This window comes from Neopelma chrysocephalum, unplaced genomic scaffold, assembly GCF_003984885.1.
Source record: "Neopelma chrysocephalum unplaced genomic scaffold, ASM398488v2 Primary Assembly neopelma1_24, whole genome shotgun sequence".
NCBI lineage: Eukaryota > Metazoa > Chordata > Aves > Passeriformes > Pipridae > Neopelma > Neopelma chrysocephalum.
In genome coordinates, this window is record NW_020897693.1 from 10,602,328 (window position 1) to 10,614,530 (window position 12,203).

Below are 12,203 nucleotides of genomic sequence, written 5' to 3' on the forward strand. Positions count from 1 at the left end.
ACAAAAGACAACAAAAGACCTTCCAGTAATAAACCCCACCCTGGTGCTTACTATTGTCCAAGCACAACCCGCTCAAACTCTGTGCCATTTTGTCATGCTTGCTACAAAAATCCACCTTTTCCTGCTAAAAAAAAAGATGAAGTTACAATGAACTACTTGTGTTATCAATTTACAGCAGGGGAAATGAGTAATAATTTGTTTGGTCAAAACTGCAGAGTGATTAAGTCTGTAATGCATGAACATCCAGCTGGAGCCATGCCAAGGCACAAGGATTAAAAGCAACCAAATTCATAACTCTAGTGAAAAGGATGCATGGGACATTAATAAAATAAAGGTTTAGTTATACAAATATAGGTAACAAGGTGAGAACGTGCCCTCTCTGAAAGCACTACACACCCAGACATTGGGGAAGCATCTCCCCTTTTTCTCCTCCCTGCTCTGCCTTCCCTGATCAGCTGGACTCTGGCTGCTTGAAAGAGGTAAAAAAAACCCTGGAGATTAAATTCTCCTCTGCCTCCTCCAAGACATGGGTTCCTGATCGACTCTCTCCCTACTTATAAGACCCCCTGTATACCACCATGGGGGACAGGCAACATCCTGAGCAGTGAGAAGTCACTACAATCAGTGACTGAAGATGGGAGGCTGAATCTCCTGCAGCATCTGAAAAAAATCTCTCAACACAACGATTTGTAAGACAGCATTTCTTTATTATCTGTACTGTTTGCACACTAAGAAAACATGCTTAAGGTTGTACATTAAAAGAACCTGGTAGTTCTTGCCATGGCAATATGACAGCACTGATCAAGGTACTACACAGACTGCCTGTATTTGTGTGTCAGCTGTAATTTCATGCCTTTGTCTTTGATGTGCTCTGTACAGAGTGTAGGAGGCGCAGGTTCAGAACATTAGCTACTGCTCTCTTCCTTCTGCAGCAGCTTCCCAAATCCTGCTGCTGCAGGTAAGTAACTTAGCATTACGGATGTGCCACAACCAAAGACACCAATTCTTGACCAGCCACTCCATGTTAACCAGCACCTGGAGCTCCCCTAACGCAGATGGTGGGTTCGACCTGATCAACAGGTGATAATGCCTGTGCTCCTTCACACCCACACTGGTTAGAAAGTCACATCTATGTCCAGATAAGAGGTGTTTTCTGAAAACAGAGAGGATTTCCCTTCCCACACATTGTTTCTTGCAAACACAAGAAGTCCCACTGGCAGCACTGCTGGTGTTACTCTAGGCTCCACACCAGCTACCCTGGTTCTGGACCTTTTCTAGCTTTCTGCTTCCTAGTTGCTGGAAGGCATTACTGCAGTTATATTACTTTTGGGTATTCATTTTACTCAGAAATCCTGCTCTTGCAGAGAAAAACTTCCTCTTTCCTATCTGGAGTAAAGGGCACCAGGAGGAACCATGGAAATTCTTTGTAACACTGGTGGCCTGTAAGTGACTCAGAGCACTTTTCCTGCATGGGATAGTCCCAGAGAAATTTGTGTAATAAATAGAGTAACTGCCTTATCCCAAGGGAGGAAAGACAGTGGACAAATACAGGCCTTCCCCATGCTGCAAGGTTGGGGGGACTGCTTCAAGGCTGCAGGAATGCATCTTGTGCCTAAAATGTCAGTTGCATAAACAGGCTCAAAGATGACAGGGAACAGGGCATTACCAAAAAGCTCACTTAGTCCTACAAGGCTTTAAGAGCAACTGAGCTACAAAGCAGAAAGTATCACACCCCAGAGCACACCAGGTGCTCCGTGCCCAGGCACAGCTGCAGCTATGCCAACAGGAGCATGGCTGGGGCCAGTTTCTACCTCAGCCCTTGCCTCCCCTCGCTCTGCTTTGCCCCACTCCTGAGCTACAAGAAGGCCCCTTCCCAATGGGAACAGGTTCAGTCCAGCTCTTAGGCCCTTCACCAGGAAAGTGAGGTTGCTGCACAAGGTCACTGCAAGAGAAAAAGGTGCATTTGACACAGGCAGCTGCCTTGTGCTTCCAGCCCAGGTACATTTGAAAACATTGCGGGAAAGGCAGTTCCAAGTTGCCGGATATTCTTCAGGAAAAGATAGGAGAATGGGAGGAAACAGGCAGTGTTCAACCTTAAAACAGGCTATATATGGCTCCCCTAGTTTGTACAGCACAGCTCTGGCAATGGGTTATGAATCAGCAACACATGTCAGTGCCTGTGAGTCCCAGGGCAACTGCTCTGTGTTCAGTAAACAGTAGGAGAGGGACAGTGACAAGGTCCATTAGGGTACCAATGAGATGAAAGCCACTGGGGTGACTCATTCTATCAGTTCATACCATATTCACACATGGAATCAGTTGACTAAAATATTGACAAGTCCAACTTAATTTTGGAGTAAATACAGGGCCTTATCCAGATCTTACAGGAAGTGGTGGAAGTGTTCTCACTTACCACAGCAGGATCTCAGCTGGGTGCTACTGTCACAGAGCCAAGAGGAGATGCTGTTCTCTGAGATGGATGGATCACTATGTAAAGAAACTTAAATTTGGGCTAGCTCTATCTCTTACACTAAAATTCTACTTAAGACAGCAACCATTGTGTCCTCCACTCTCTGCTGCTAGGCCAGTTCTTTACCAGAGAGAAAAGGAATAAGACTTCATCCCTTTACAGGGAAACAAACTCTCCAGACAGAAGGCCCACTTTGTCCTATTAGCCAAGACCAGCCAAATTCCCCCAAAGAAGCAGAGGCCTCCAGAGACCAGGGCTGCATGCAGAGTTGGGAAATGGAACAGTGCAGATAATATGCACATTTTGGCCTGATTTAGTGCCTCAAAATTCAGACTGGGAAAAGCTTCAGCTTCCCCAAATCTCTGCAGAGCTGATACCATCAGATTCAGCTTGCTTGAAAGGAACCCCCAGCTTCATGATACACTGCTGGCACATGCCTCTTGCTGACACATTGATGTGCCTTATGTGCAGCACCCTTTCCTCCTGCCGATATCTTCCAGCTGCAGGGCGTTCTCCCTCTGCCTGTCTTCTTGTGCTGTCAGCAACCTGTAAAGAGCAGCACAGACCAAGAACACAACCTGGTTACTGAGCTCTTTCTGCCAAGGCATTTGCCTCTGCCCTTTGCTCCCCACCAGCCATTTAGGATTGTATGAAATGACTGGCCAAGAGACCGGACTTCTCTGGAAGTTGGGCTAGATAAACCACCACACACAGAAAATAAGCATGAATTTCCAGGGAACAGGGAAAGAAACTGGTCACATACAAGAGGGGACCGCATGGCTTAGTAGTCAGAGCACCAGACTGGGGTGTAAGTGGTCGTTGCCTTATTTCCAAGCTCCCACACTGATGTCAGACTCTTGGGCTGTTTGCTTCATCTGTCTGGGCCATCTTGGGCAGCAGCATGGTAATAAAACACGCTGAAGGCATGTGCTATGGGAGACACAATTTACCTAGCTGATAAGTAAATCATCCCAGTTAATGAACAATTAGATCCTGCTGTGGATTTAACAGAGATGATGTGCAGGAGAAGGTGAAGGGATAAAAGAAGACAAAAGGATAATTTCCTTGCAAGATTTCAAATACTTTTTTTCCAAAACTAACTTTTTAAAAAAAAACTAAAAATCTTAGAGCAAACTTCTTTCAGCCTAACAAAGTCTTATCTCCCTTTAAAACTATTGCCACGAAAATAGCACAGTCAGTACAATGCTTAGTAAGATAGGGAAGAAAAAAACCCCTTAGAGCTGCATGCAGACTTCCAAAACACCAACTTAAAATCTGTGATAGTACACAAGGTTTTTGTGGTGAAATATTCAAATTAAACTCCCAATCTTGCAACAGCCAGTTCTGCCAGATGAAATTTTGGGTGTGAAAGTGTCCAGTCTACAATTGGTGCTTCCTGTTCACTGACCTGGCCATGTGCAGCATGGGCTCCGTGATGTTATAGCCAGTCATCGCACTGCACTCGTAGAAGACAGCCTTGTATTCCTGCCAGAGAGCACAGCAAGCACCCATGTTGGCTGCCACTTATCCGCCACCACTCATTCACATCCTTGGGAGCTAGTCCACCCCCACCACCAGGAACTCTTCCAAGATCATTTGGGGCCAGGAGAGTGGCTGTTATCACCCCCTCACCAGCCCAGAAAAAGGAGATGCTTTTCCAGCATTGGGGGCCCAGACAGAGCATCCAAAAGGGAGCATTGGAGAAGTTGTTTGGGAAGAGAATATATCTGCTCAGGGTACTTTAATTCCCTTACCTTTGTGTTGCAGAGTTCAGAAGATAGGGAACACCTCTGAAACCACTTTCAGCCTCTCCCCACCCAGGGGCTAAGGTCCCAGCAAGCATGCAGACAAGGGAGTGAGGGAAAAGGCAGGATGATGTTACAGTAAAGAGTCCTCAGATGGGAAAACAGCCATGCAAGTTTCCCTCAGAAAGACTATAAGGAGGCATTAAGCCTCAAGAGAAATAAATGAGCCTGCCTCAAGAGCCATTGTGTGCCACATAACAGCCACCATCTCATCCTGCCGGGTACCAGAGGGACCTTGGTACATGTTTACATTGGAGAAACAGGGGGTGGGGGAGAGAGGCAAGGTACCATACTGGAAAATGGCTCCAAGAAAGGCTTTCTGCCAGCCAGGCTGCCCTGCTGACAGCTGGAGGGAGGCTGCAGAGCAGGTCAAGCACAGAGTCACACCTTTGCCAGCCTTTCCCCCTCCACCTTGGGCACATTCCGGGTCTCTCTCTGCACAGCATCCATTTTATTTCCAAGCAGAAAGACGACAGCTCCGTCCTCGATACCTTCCTGCAAAGGAAACAGAGTAAAGCACCCTGGAAACTCAGCTGAAGGAGGGAAGTAACTCAGAGCAGATCCTTCCAGCTCATGCAAACAAGACCTTCAGCAGCAGGATTGGGCCCTTTAGCTCAATAAAGGGCCATTCCTTCAATAGCCCCAGGGATTTACGGAAGAAAGCTTAAGCTATTGGAATGTATTCCAAATCTTTGTCATGTTCAGCTGGGATGCTGAGAGAGGGGAGACAGGACATAAGTTCCTCTCAGGGAAATAACAAGCCTAAGGAAAACCAGCTTGCCCCATAGGCTGTTGGGAATTTGAGATCAGGCAGAGCTTCTTAATAAGTTCAATAATTTTTGTGTGTATGTGTGGTACTATTCCTCTGATGTGCTGTCCTAAGCTCAGTGATCCCTTGCTAAAAATTCACTGGCCAAGCAAGCTAAGCAACTTTCAACTCTTCTACACTGTCTCTGTAGGGACTGTTTATTCTTGGAATCCCTTACCTCTGGTAAAACTCCCTCAGGTTCCACTGGCTCACTAGAACATTGCCAGAGTAAGAATAGGGCTCAAAGTTATTTCCAAACTTGAGTGCCCTGGATGACATAATACAGTACCTGAACAGCTTCAAAACAAGATAAATCCACAGATGGGCAGAGGAAAAGAAGAGAGATATTAAAAGTTACATATTTTGCCTGCTTTGATTTTCTGTGTGCTCAGTTTAACCTTCCTGAAAGAAGCCTGATTTTCAGAGGCTGGTTAGTTTTGAAAATCTTAACCTTTGATCTTTAGAGTCCAAAGAAATAGCTGAGTGGTTGTTGTTTGTTTTTCCCAACAGGCCTGTGGAAGTTAATAATATTAGAAACCTCCATCCTGTGCTTATTAATTTCACAGGGATCTTGTTTTATTTTGAGACTTGGCATAATGACAACAAAACCACCCTTCACAATTTCGATTCAACATCTTGATCATCTACACCCAACTTATTTAAATCATATAGATGGATATTTTTGTCTCCCCAGGGAGATACAAACCACAGATGAATGCTTTTTTTGAGAGTTTGGAAATAAAAGGCAGGGGGGCAAGTCACAACATTAATACACACTTACCAAATAAAGAAAAAAAATAGAAAAGGAAAAAATTATCAATTGTTAAAGTTGGAACAAATGAGGGAAACAAAAAAAAAGCTATTACTAATAATGCAGTCCCATCTAGAAATCTCCAAGCAGAGTCAGGATGTGACCATACAAAGTGCTGTGTTGCAGGTCTGAGCCTAAATGCATCAGGGCTGTCTCCCTTTCCTGTGCATAGGCTGGACACCAGGAGATCTCCTTACCTGAGCACAGGTGCGATGTGACCATGTTTAGGAGATGCTGCCAATGCACATGGGCTGCTTACAAACACAGACTGCTGTTTTGGCAGGTCCCACCACATTCTGCCACAGAAACAGCCCTCCTTCACTCAGTGGCCTACACTGGCTTTGGTATCTTCAGCTCAAAGCCCCTGGTCCCAGACTGACTCCCACAGGCAGTACCCTCAGCATCTGCTTTGATAATTCAACTCCACAAGGTCAGTAGGACCTCCTGGGGCGCTGGGGAATGTTGTTCCCAGACAGACTGTTGGAACTGGTCTGGAGCAAGGCAGTGGCAGCACCACGAGCATTGGATAGCTGCGGTCCTGCTCTCACCTGGATGCTGCTCATCCAGTTCCGCACCGCCATGAAGGAGCACTCGGCCGTGATGTCGTACATCACCAGAATCCCATCTGCCTTCCGGAAATACTGCTTGGTAATGCTCCGAAACCTGAGCCCAAACAAAACCAAAGGCACTCTCAGAACCACGACCGTGTTCTGAGAAGAACACGAGAACACAAGAAACAGAGTGGGATTATCTGTCTTTTAGTGCAGGCCCTTTGCAAGGCCTGGCAGCCCCCGTGCGTGTCCCCTGGGGCTGGCGTGTACACCCTGGCGACAGGTCAGATCCTTGCACTCCTGAGGCAGGCCAGGCAGCCAAGGGTAAGCAGGAGTCTTTCCAAATGCATGGTGCTGAGAAAGCAGGAAGGAAGACTTTTGCAGGTGAGTAAGAAAGAAACAGAAGAATCTGCTTAGGAGAGATAGGAAAAGGAAATTGCCTGTGAAAAGGGAAATTGCTGGAAAAAACATGATCTTTCTCTAGAGTCTGTAAGAATCTGCAGACTAAGCTGTACCACAGTACAAACTAGGCATGCATAATGTCTGCCCCAGTGCTGCCAAAACAGCAATTAAGATCTCAGCATCAATAGAGTCTGTTTACAGTGTTGAATCTATAAATCAATGCCATCATAAATAAAAAATCAGGAGTTAGACATAATTTCCAGGAAAAACTCCCACCAGACATCTACTGTGTCCTCTCCATACCAATTAAAACCACAGGCTTGTATTTTTTGAATAAATTAAAAAACAAACAAACAAAAAAGAAAAACCAAACAAACAAAACCAAAACAAAAACCCCACACAAACAAACAAAAAAAAAAAACAACCCAAAAAACCCACCAAAACCAACAACCAAACCAACCAAACAAAAAAAACCAAAACCCAAACTCAAACCTTAAAAATCTGTAAGCAGCTTGTGACAGAGCCATGATATAACCACACTGATTGCAAACTGATGGAATTAAATGTAACACAGGTATTGAGATCTCACTGGAAAGCTGTGTATTTCAGCCCTGCACAGGATAGCAAACTCTACTATTCTATTATGAGCCAAGAAAACCTACAGCAAGATGTGACCCTCCTGAACTCTTCAGATGATTGCCTGGAGCCTGTTCTTTCTCACTGCAATAAGGGCATGACATTCTGGCAACTACCCAACTGAGAAAGCACAGACTGTGCCTTTGGCAGTCAAGGTGCATCTCTGGAACTGCCAGACAGGCCAGATGCTCCAGAAAAAACATCAAAAGGTAGCATGCACCTTTCTCCAGAAGCAGTAAAAGCTTTTGCTTCTTCCCATGTCTCCTAATCGATATCAGCACTGAGCCAAGTTCTCTCTTTCAAGCACACATCTAAGACCTGCTAATGCTAAAGATCCTTCTGCAGACAATCTCTTGAATTTGATGCAATCTAGCCCCAGTAAAATGTCACATTTTATGTCATAACTCCCCTTACTGCTGAGTTTCAGCACTGAAATATCCACAAAAGTCCTTTCAGAAATCATTATTTCTTTAGCATGAAGCTTGATTTTGGAAGAGATAGTTGCTTTTCGATAAGATACTCCTACTTAGTACATTCTCACCAGGTCTGCATGGTCTAGCTGACTGAGCAGACAGCATCATTGGCATAGTTTAGGATTATTATTCCCATGACCTCAGCTGCCTCCTGAAGGCCTGCCCCCATAACATATTTAGCCCTAAATATCCAGTACTTATTTTTGTCTGGCCCTTGAGGTTCATGGTCCCCTTGAAATAGCTTTTCATCTTAAGCTTCAAAGTGTATCCCAAGTAAAATGTGATTTACATGAAGGTAGTGATGGGTTTTCATCTCTAATAGCAGATGAGGGTCAAGTGTGTCCTCTACTACTCTGATCCTCACCAACAGTGCTGATAACATCTAGAGATGGCCCATGCTTTTGAAACTAGAGGCCTTCAAATGGGAACCTGTGTTCACTGTCACAAAAAGCTGCACAGTCCCTCTACCAAGGATTATCGCTTCCACAAGTCTATCAGCAAAAAGGGACAGTGGGAGGGGCCAATAACCTCACTGACAGAGTCCAGCAGGGTAGTTCAAATCACCTTCCCCACAGGTCAAACTAATTCAGCTGGCTTTGACAACTGAATCCGACCTGGAAAGGTTCACACAGTCCTTCCCACCTCCTGAATAGCAGGTGGTAGTGAGCGGCTGGGGACAGGAGTAGCACAACCAAATCTGAGAACAGAATGTCTATCCAGAGCCTTAGTTTCTATCCTAACCTGCAGCCCTGTCCTGCAGCTTTTCCCAGAAGTAGGCTGATGCAGGAGAGATTTGAGGGTTGGAGGAGCTTTGAACCTCACACCATACAGTGATCTATGGACAGACTACCTGGAGCCACAAGCATGCACGTCAGACATATGGAAAACTACTTTTCTGTCAATCCTGAGAGAGATCTCCCCAGGCTCTGCTTCACAGCCAAAGCTTCTAGAAATCTCTTGAAACAGGCCTTTGCTGCAGGTTCAGCACTGGAATAGCTGCTGTGACCTCTCTGGTCCTTCTGAAGCTAACAGTTTTCCCAGGGGTAGAAACCAGCTGCATGCACTTTCCCTTTCCTACAGTGAGTCTGGCAGTAGGGCACCGTCACAGACATTACTTACCTTTCTTGTCCAGCTGTATCCCACAGCTGCAAGGCAACCTGGGTGTTATCCACCATTAGACTCTTCACCTGGTAATCAATACCTGTCAGGAAGGTAACAATGATCATAAGGTAGGAGAGGGAGAAAGCAGCTTGCCATTACAATGGCCAGCGATCAACTCTGTTTAGTTCAGGGAAATTGCAAGGATGATTCGATGCTGGGAGAGGGACCATCTTGACCTTTAGTTGGGCTATAATACAGGAAAAAAGCATTTGTCCAGGCTGACTTTCCCACCCTTCTTATCTAGATGAGTCAGGGACCCTGTTACTTACCGATGGTTGCATTGAGCTCAGCCAAGAACCTGTCATAGCAGAAGCGGTGGATGAAGGAACTCTTCCCAACACCAGAGTTCCCTACAAACACCACTTTGAAGATGCGATCTGGGGAACAGCTGGCTGGTTCCAGTGCCTGGAGCTACAATGGAAGAAAGGGACTCAGTTTTGAAAAGCCCAGCTGCAGGCTGTGCTTTGATTTGTGCAGGCATTGGACCCCTGCACTATAAACCTATGGAGCTGGAGTTAGATGGGAAGAGAGAGTCAGAAACCCTCAAGTCCCTGGTAGCAGGTGTTTGAGGAAGAACCCCAAGTAACTACGCTCACCCTGGTTTCAGTGCCAACAGGCTGTGCTCTAGGAGGCAGCGAAGCAGCATCTAAGCCATCTGCTTTTTTTCTGCAGTCAGTGTCACCCTTCAAAGTCATCTTAAACCACTCAGTATCTGCTGCCAAGGGCCATCTCTCCTTGTCTCTAGGGTTGTCTCCAAAGTTTGTGCTTTCTCCTTCTCCTGTCTTCATCCATGTCCCGTTGCCTGGGAGGTATTTACAGTTCTTTCTGTTGGGTTCTTCCACTGCCACATCCGTTGGGAAGGTGAAGGGAAGGTCCGCAGAGGCCAGTTGTCTGTATTAAAGCTCACAACCATCACAGGCAGGGTGGGAGGGTAGGGAGTGAGGAGACAGGGAAGAAGAGGAGGTTGCAAATTCCCAAAACAACCAGTACAATCCAATTAGTGCATATGCAGTGCTTGCAGGAACTCTACTTCATACACACACTCCCCACACTCCCCGTGACTAAGTCATCAGCGGCACCCCTAAGGAAAAAGAGACAGCTCACCTGAGCTATGCTGCACTCATATGTGCCAACAAATTTTTCATTGGTTTTAATAAAAATTGCCAGCTTCTGGATTTTTTTAAAGAATTCTTTTTCTCCCATTTCCCCCAGTACTGAAAAATTAGGCAAAACATACAAAGGTGACAAACAGAGAACCTTAAAAAAAAAAGCAGCAAAAAATACCTCACTATTTTTCTTACGAAATACAATACAAAGAAGTAACAAAGGTTTTGAGGTTAGTGAAGGGGGTTTTGCCTGCAGGCAGCGGTGCGAGGGCTGTCTGATATCCCAGGGAGGCTGCATGCAGTGTGCCCTCTGCTGCAGGCACACAGTCCTGCTCCAAGGAATCTGCCCAGCACCCTCGAACACTGCTGTCCCAGAGTCTTACTGAGTTCAGGCAGCAGAAACCTGCCACAGGTGTGCAAATTGCAGTGAACATTCTCACACAGGTGAGAGTCACTTTGCCTGGTGTTGGCTCTGCTCTGGCCTGTATCTATACCTGGCCAAAGTAAGGGAGCCAGGACCTGAAAGATGTTTCTTTTTAAAGCTTCCAATCAGCCACACTGGCTCTGAATGGCAACAAATGCCCAGGAACCCTGTCCAAGCTGTGGTAGCAGGGAATAGGTGTTGCACAGACTGTGCCCACACAAGAGCAGGCTGATGCACTTTGCTCTGCAGGGGGTAGAACTGACATGGTAAGTGGAGGAACAAAAAGAACTGGCCAAAGGGAGCGAGAACACTTAAAACTCAACCAAAGGGCTTTATCCACCGCAGACATCTCCATTGCCTTCACTGGCCAGCAGATTGCATTTGGAAGCAAATTAGAGCTTACTACAGTCAGTCTCTTCAGAGGCAGTACATTCCACCTCTCTTTGCAACATTTTTCTCTTGCTACTAGTGCAGGAATCAAGATAACTCTCCTTTCTCACTCCTACAAGTACACCTTATCCGGGTTGAAAAATTCCCCTGCTGCCATGCCTACACTTCCATGAAAGGGAGCTCACATTCCTGGTTGTCCTCCCTACATCTGCCCTGAAAGAGAGCTCACATTCCTGGTTGTCCTCCCTACATCTGCCCTGAATGCCAGTCTACAGCCAGGCCAGCTGGAACCTCTCCCCCTGAAAATCAACACATACTCCCAGATTCAGGCTCTGAGGAACAGCCTCCATCTCCCAAGGCTGGCACAAGTCACGAAATGAGGGGCTGAGATTCAAGAGCCTCTTTGCGGGGGGGGGAGTAAGGAGAGGGGGGTAAGGGACAAACACAAAACTTTCTGAATAGTGACTCCAGATCTCACTGGTTTTATTCATGTTTCTCAGGCAATGTAGTGTGACACAGCACTGGGACAGACACAGGGCCAGCAACTACTTCTCCCCTTCTCACATCACCCTTACTGCCAGACTTCTCCACCTGTTAAGCCTTTTCAGTGGGTTTATGCCAGCAGCAGCTAGAAGGATCTCTGCAAGAAATACTTGGGGAGGAAGACAGGGGAACTTGGTAGTCTGATTTGATGGATAGCATGTGTGCCAGTCACACAGCCACAGAAGAGCTCTGCCTCAAACCTGTCCAAGCAATCTCCCTTCCTGGGCTCAAGAATCAGCCCTGCTCCACAATCCACCTGGTTTTCCACCAGTCCATGAGCTAAGGAGCCTGGAGCTCAATTCTTAAATGCCACTACCAGAATTGCAGACATTAAGGGTGGGTTGAAGCTGGAAGAAACTCTGAGCCTAAACCCATGTCTCTGGTTGGCACTAGGAGGAACCAGGGAGCAATGGAACCTTCTGCAGAGACCTGATAAGAGACAGGGAAGCGTGCTGCCTTTAAAACTTGTTTGGGGCCAGCAGTTGCAGGTGAGATCCAGCTCCAAGCCAGGTCAAGGCTGGGCTTGCCTCCCCTGCCTCCCAGAGGAACCAGGCTTTTGGCCAAAACCAGTGTGCTGGTCACACAACTAGTTCACAAGGGCTGATGCTAAATGCCAGCACAGT

At 46.4% G+C, this 12,203-nt stretch overlaps 1 protein-coding gene across 9 annotated transcripts in view; it reads right to left on the reverse strand.

The window, feature by feature from the left end:
- Window positions 1-2,492: 2,492 nt before the first annotated feature.
- Window positions 2,493-12,203, reverse strand: part of CRACR2B (calcium release activated channel regulator 2B) — a 45,824-nt gene continuing 36,113 nt past the window's right edge. For 6 of the 9 annotated variants that reach the window (XM_027703006.1, XM_027702987.1, XM_027702978.1 and 3 more), the window contains 6 exons: window positions 9,714-10,008; window positions 9,387-9,528; window positions 9,076-9,157; window positions 6,443-6,557; window positions 4,663-4,770; window positions 2,493-3,016 (listed from right to left, as the gene is read on the reverse strand). In XM_027703006.1, the coding sequence (XP_027558807.1) occupies window positions 2,816-3,016; window positions 4,663-4,770; window positions 6,443-6,557; window positions 9,076-9,157; window positions 9,387-9,528; window positions 9,714-10,008 (943 nt within the window). In that variant the 3' untranslated portion in view covers window positions 2,493-2,815. Of the gene's footprint in view, window positions 3,017-3,878; window positions 3,956-4,662; window positions 4,771-6,442; window positions 6,558-9,075; window positions 9,158-9,386; window positions 9,529-9,713; window positions 10,009-12,203 lie in introns of all 9 variants that reach the window. The other 3 variants (XM_027703029.1, XM_027703022.1, XM_027703012.1) reach the window with 2 other exon arrangements.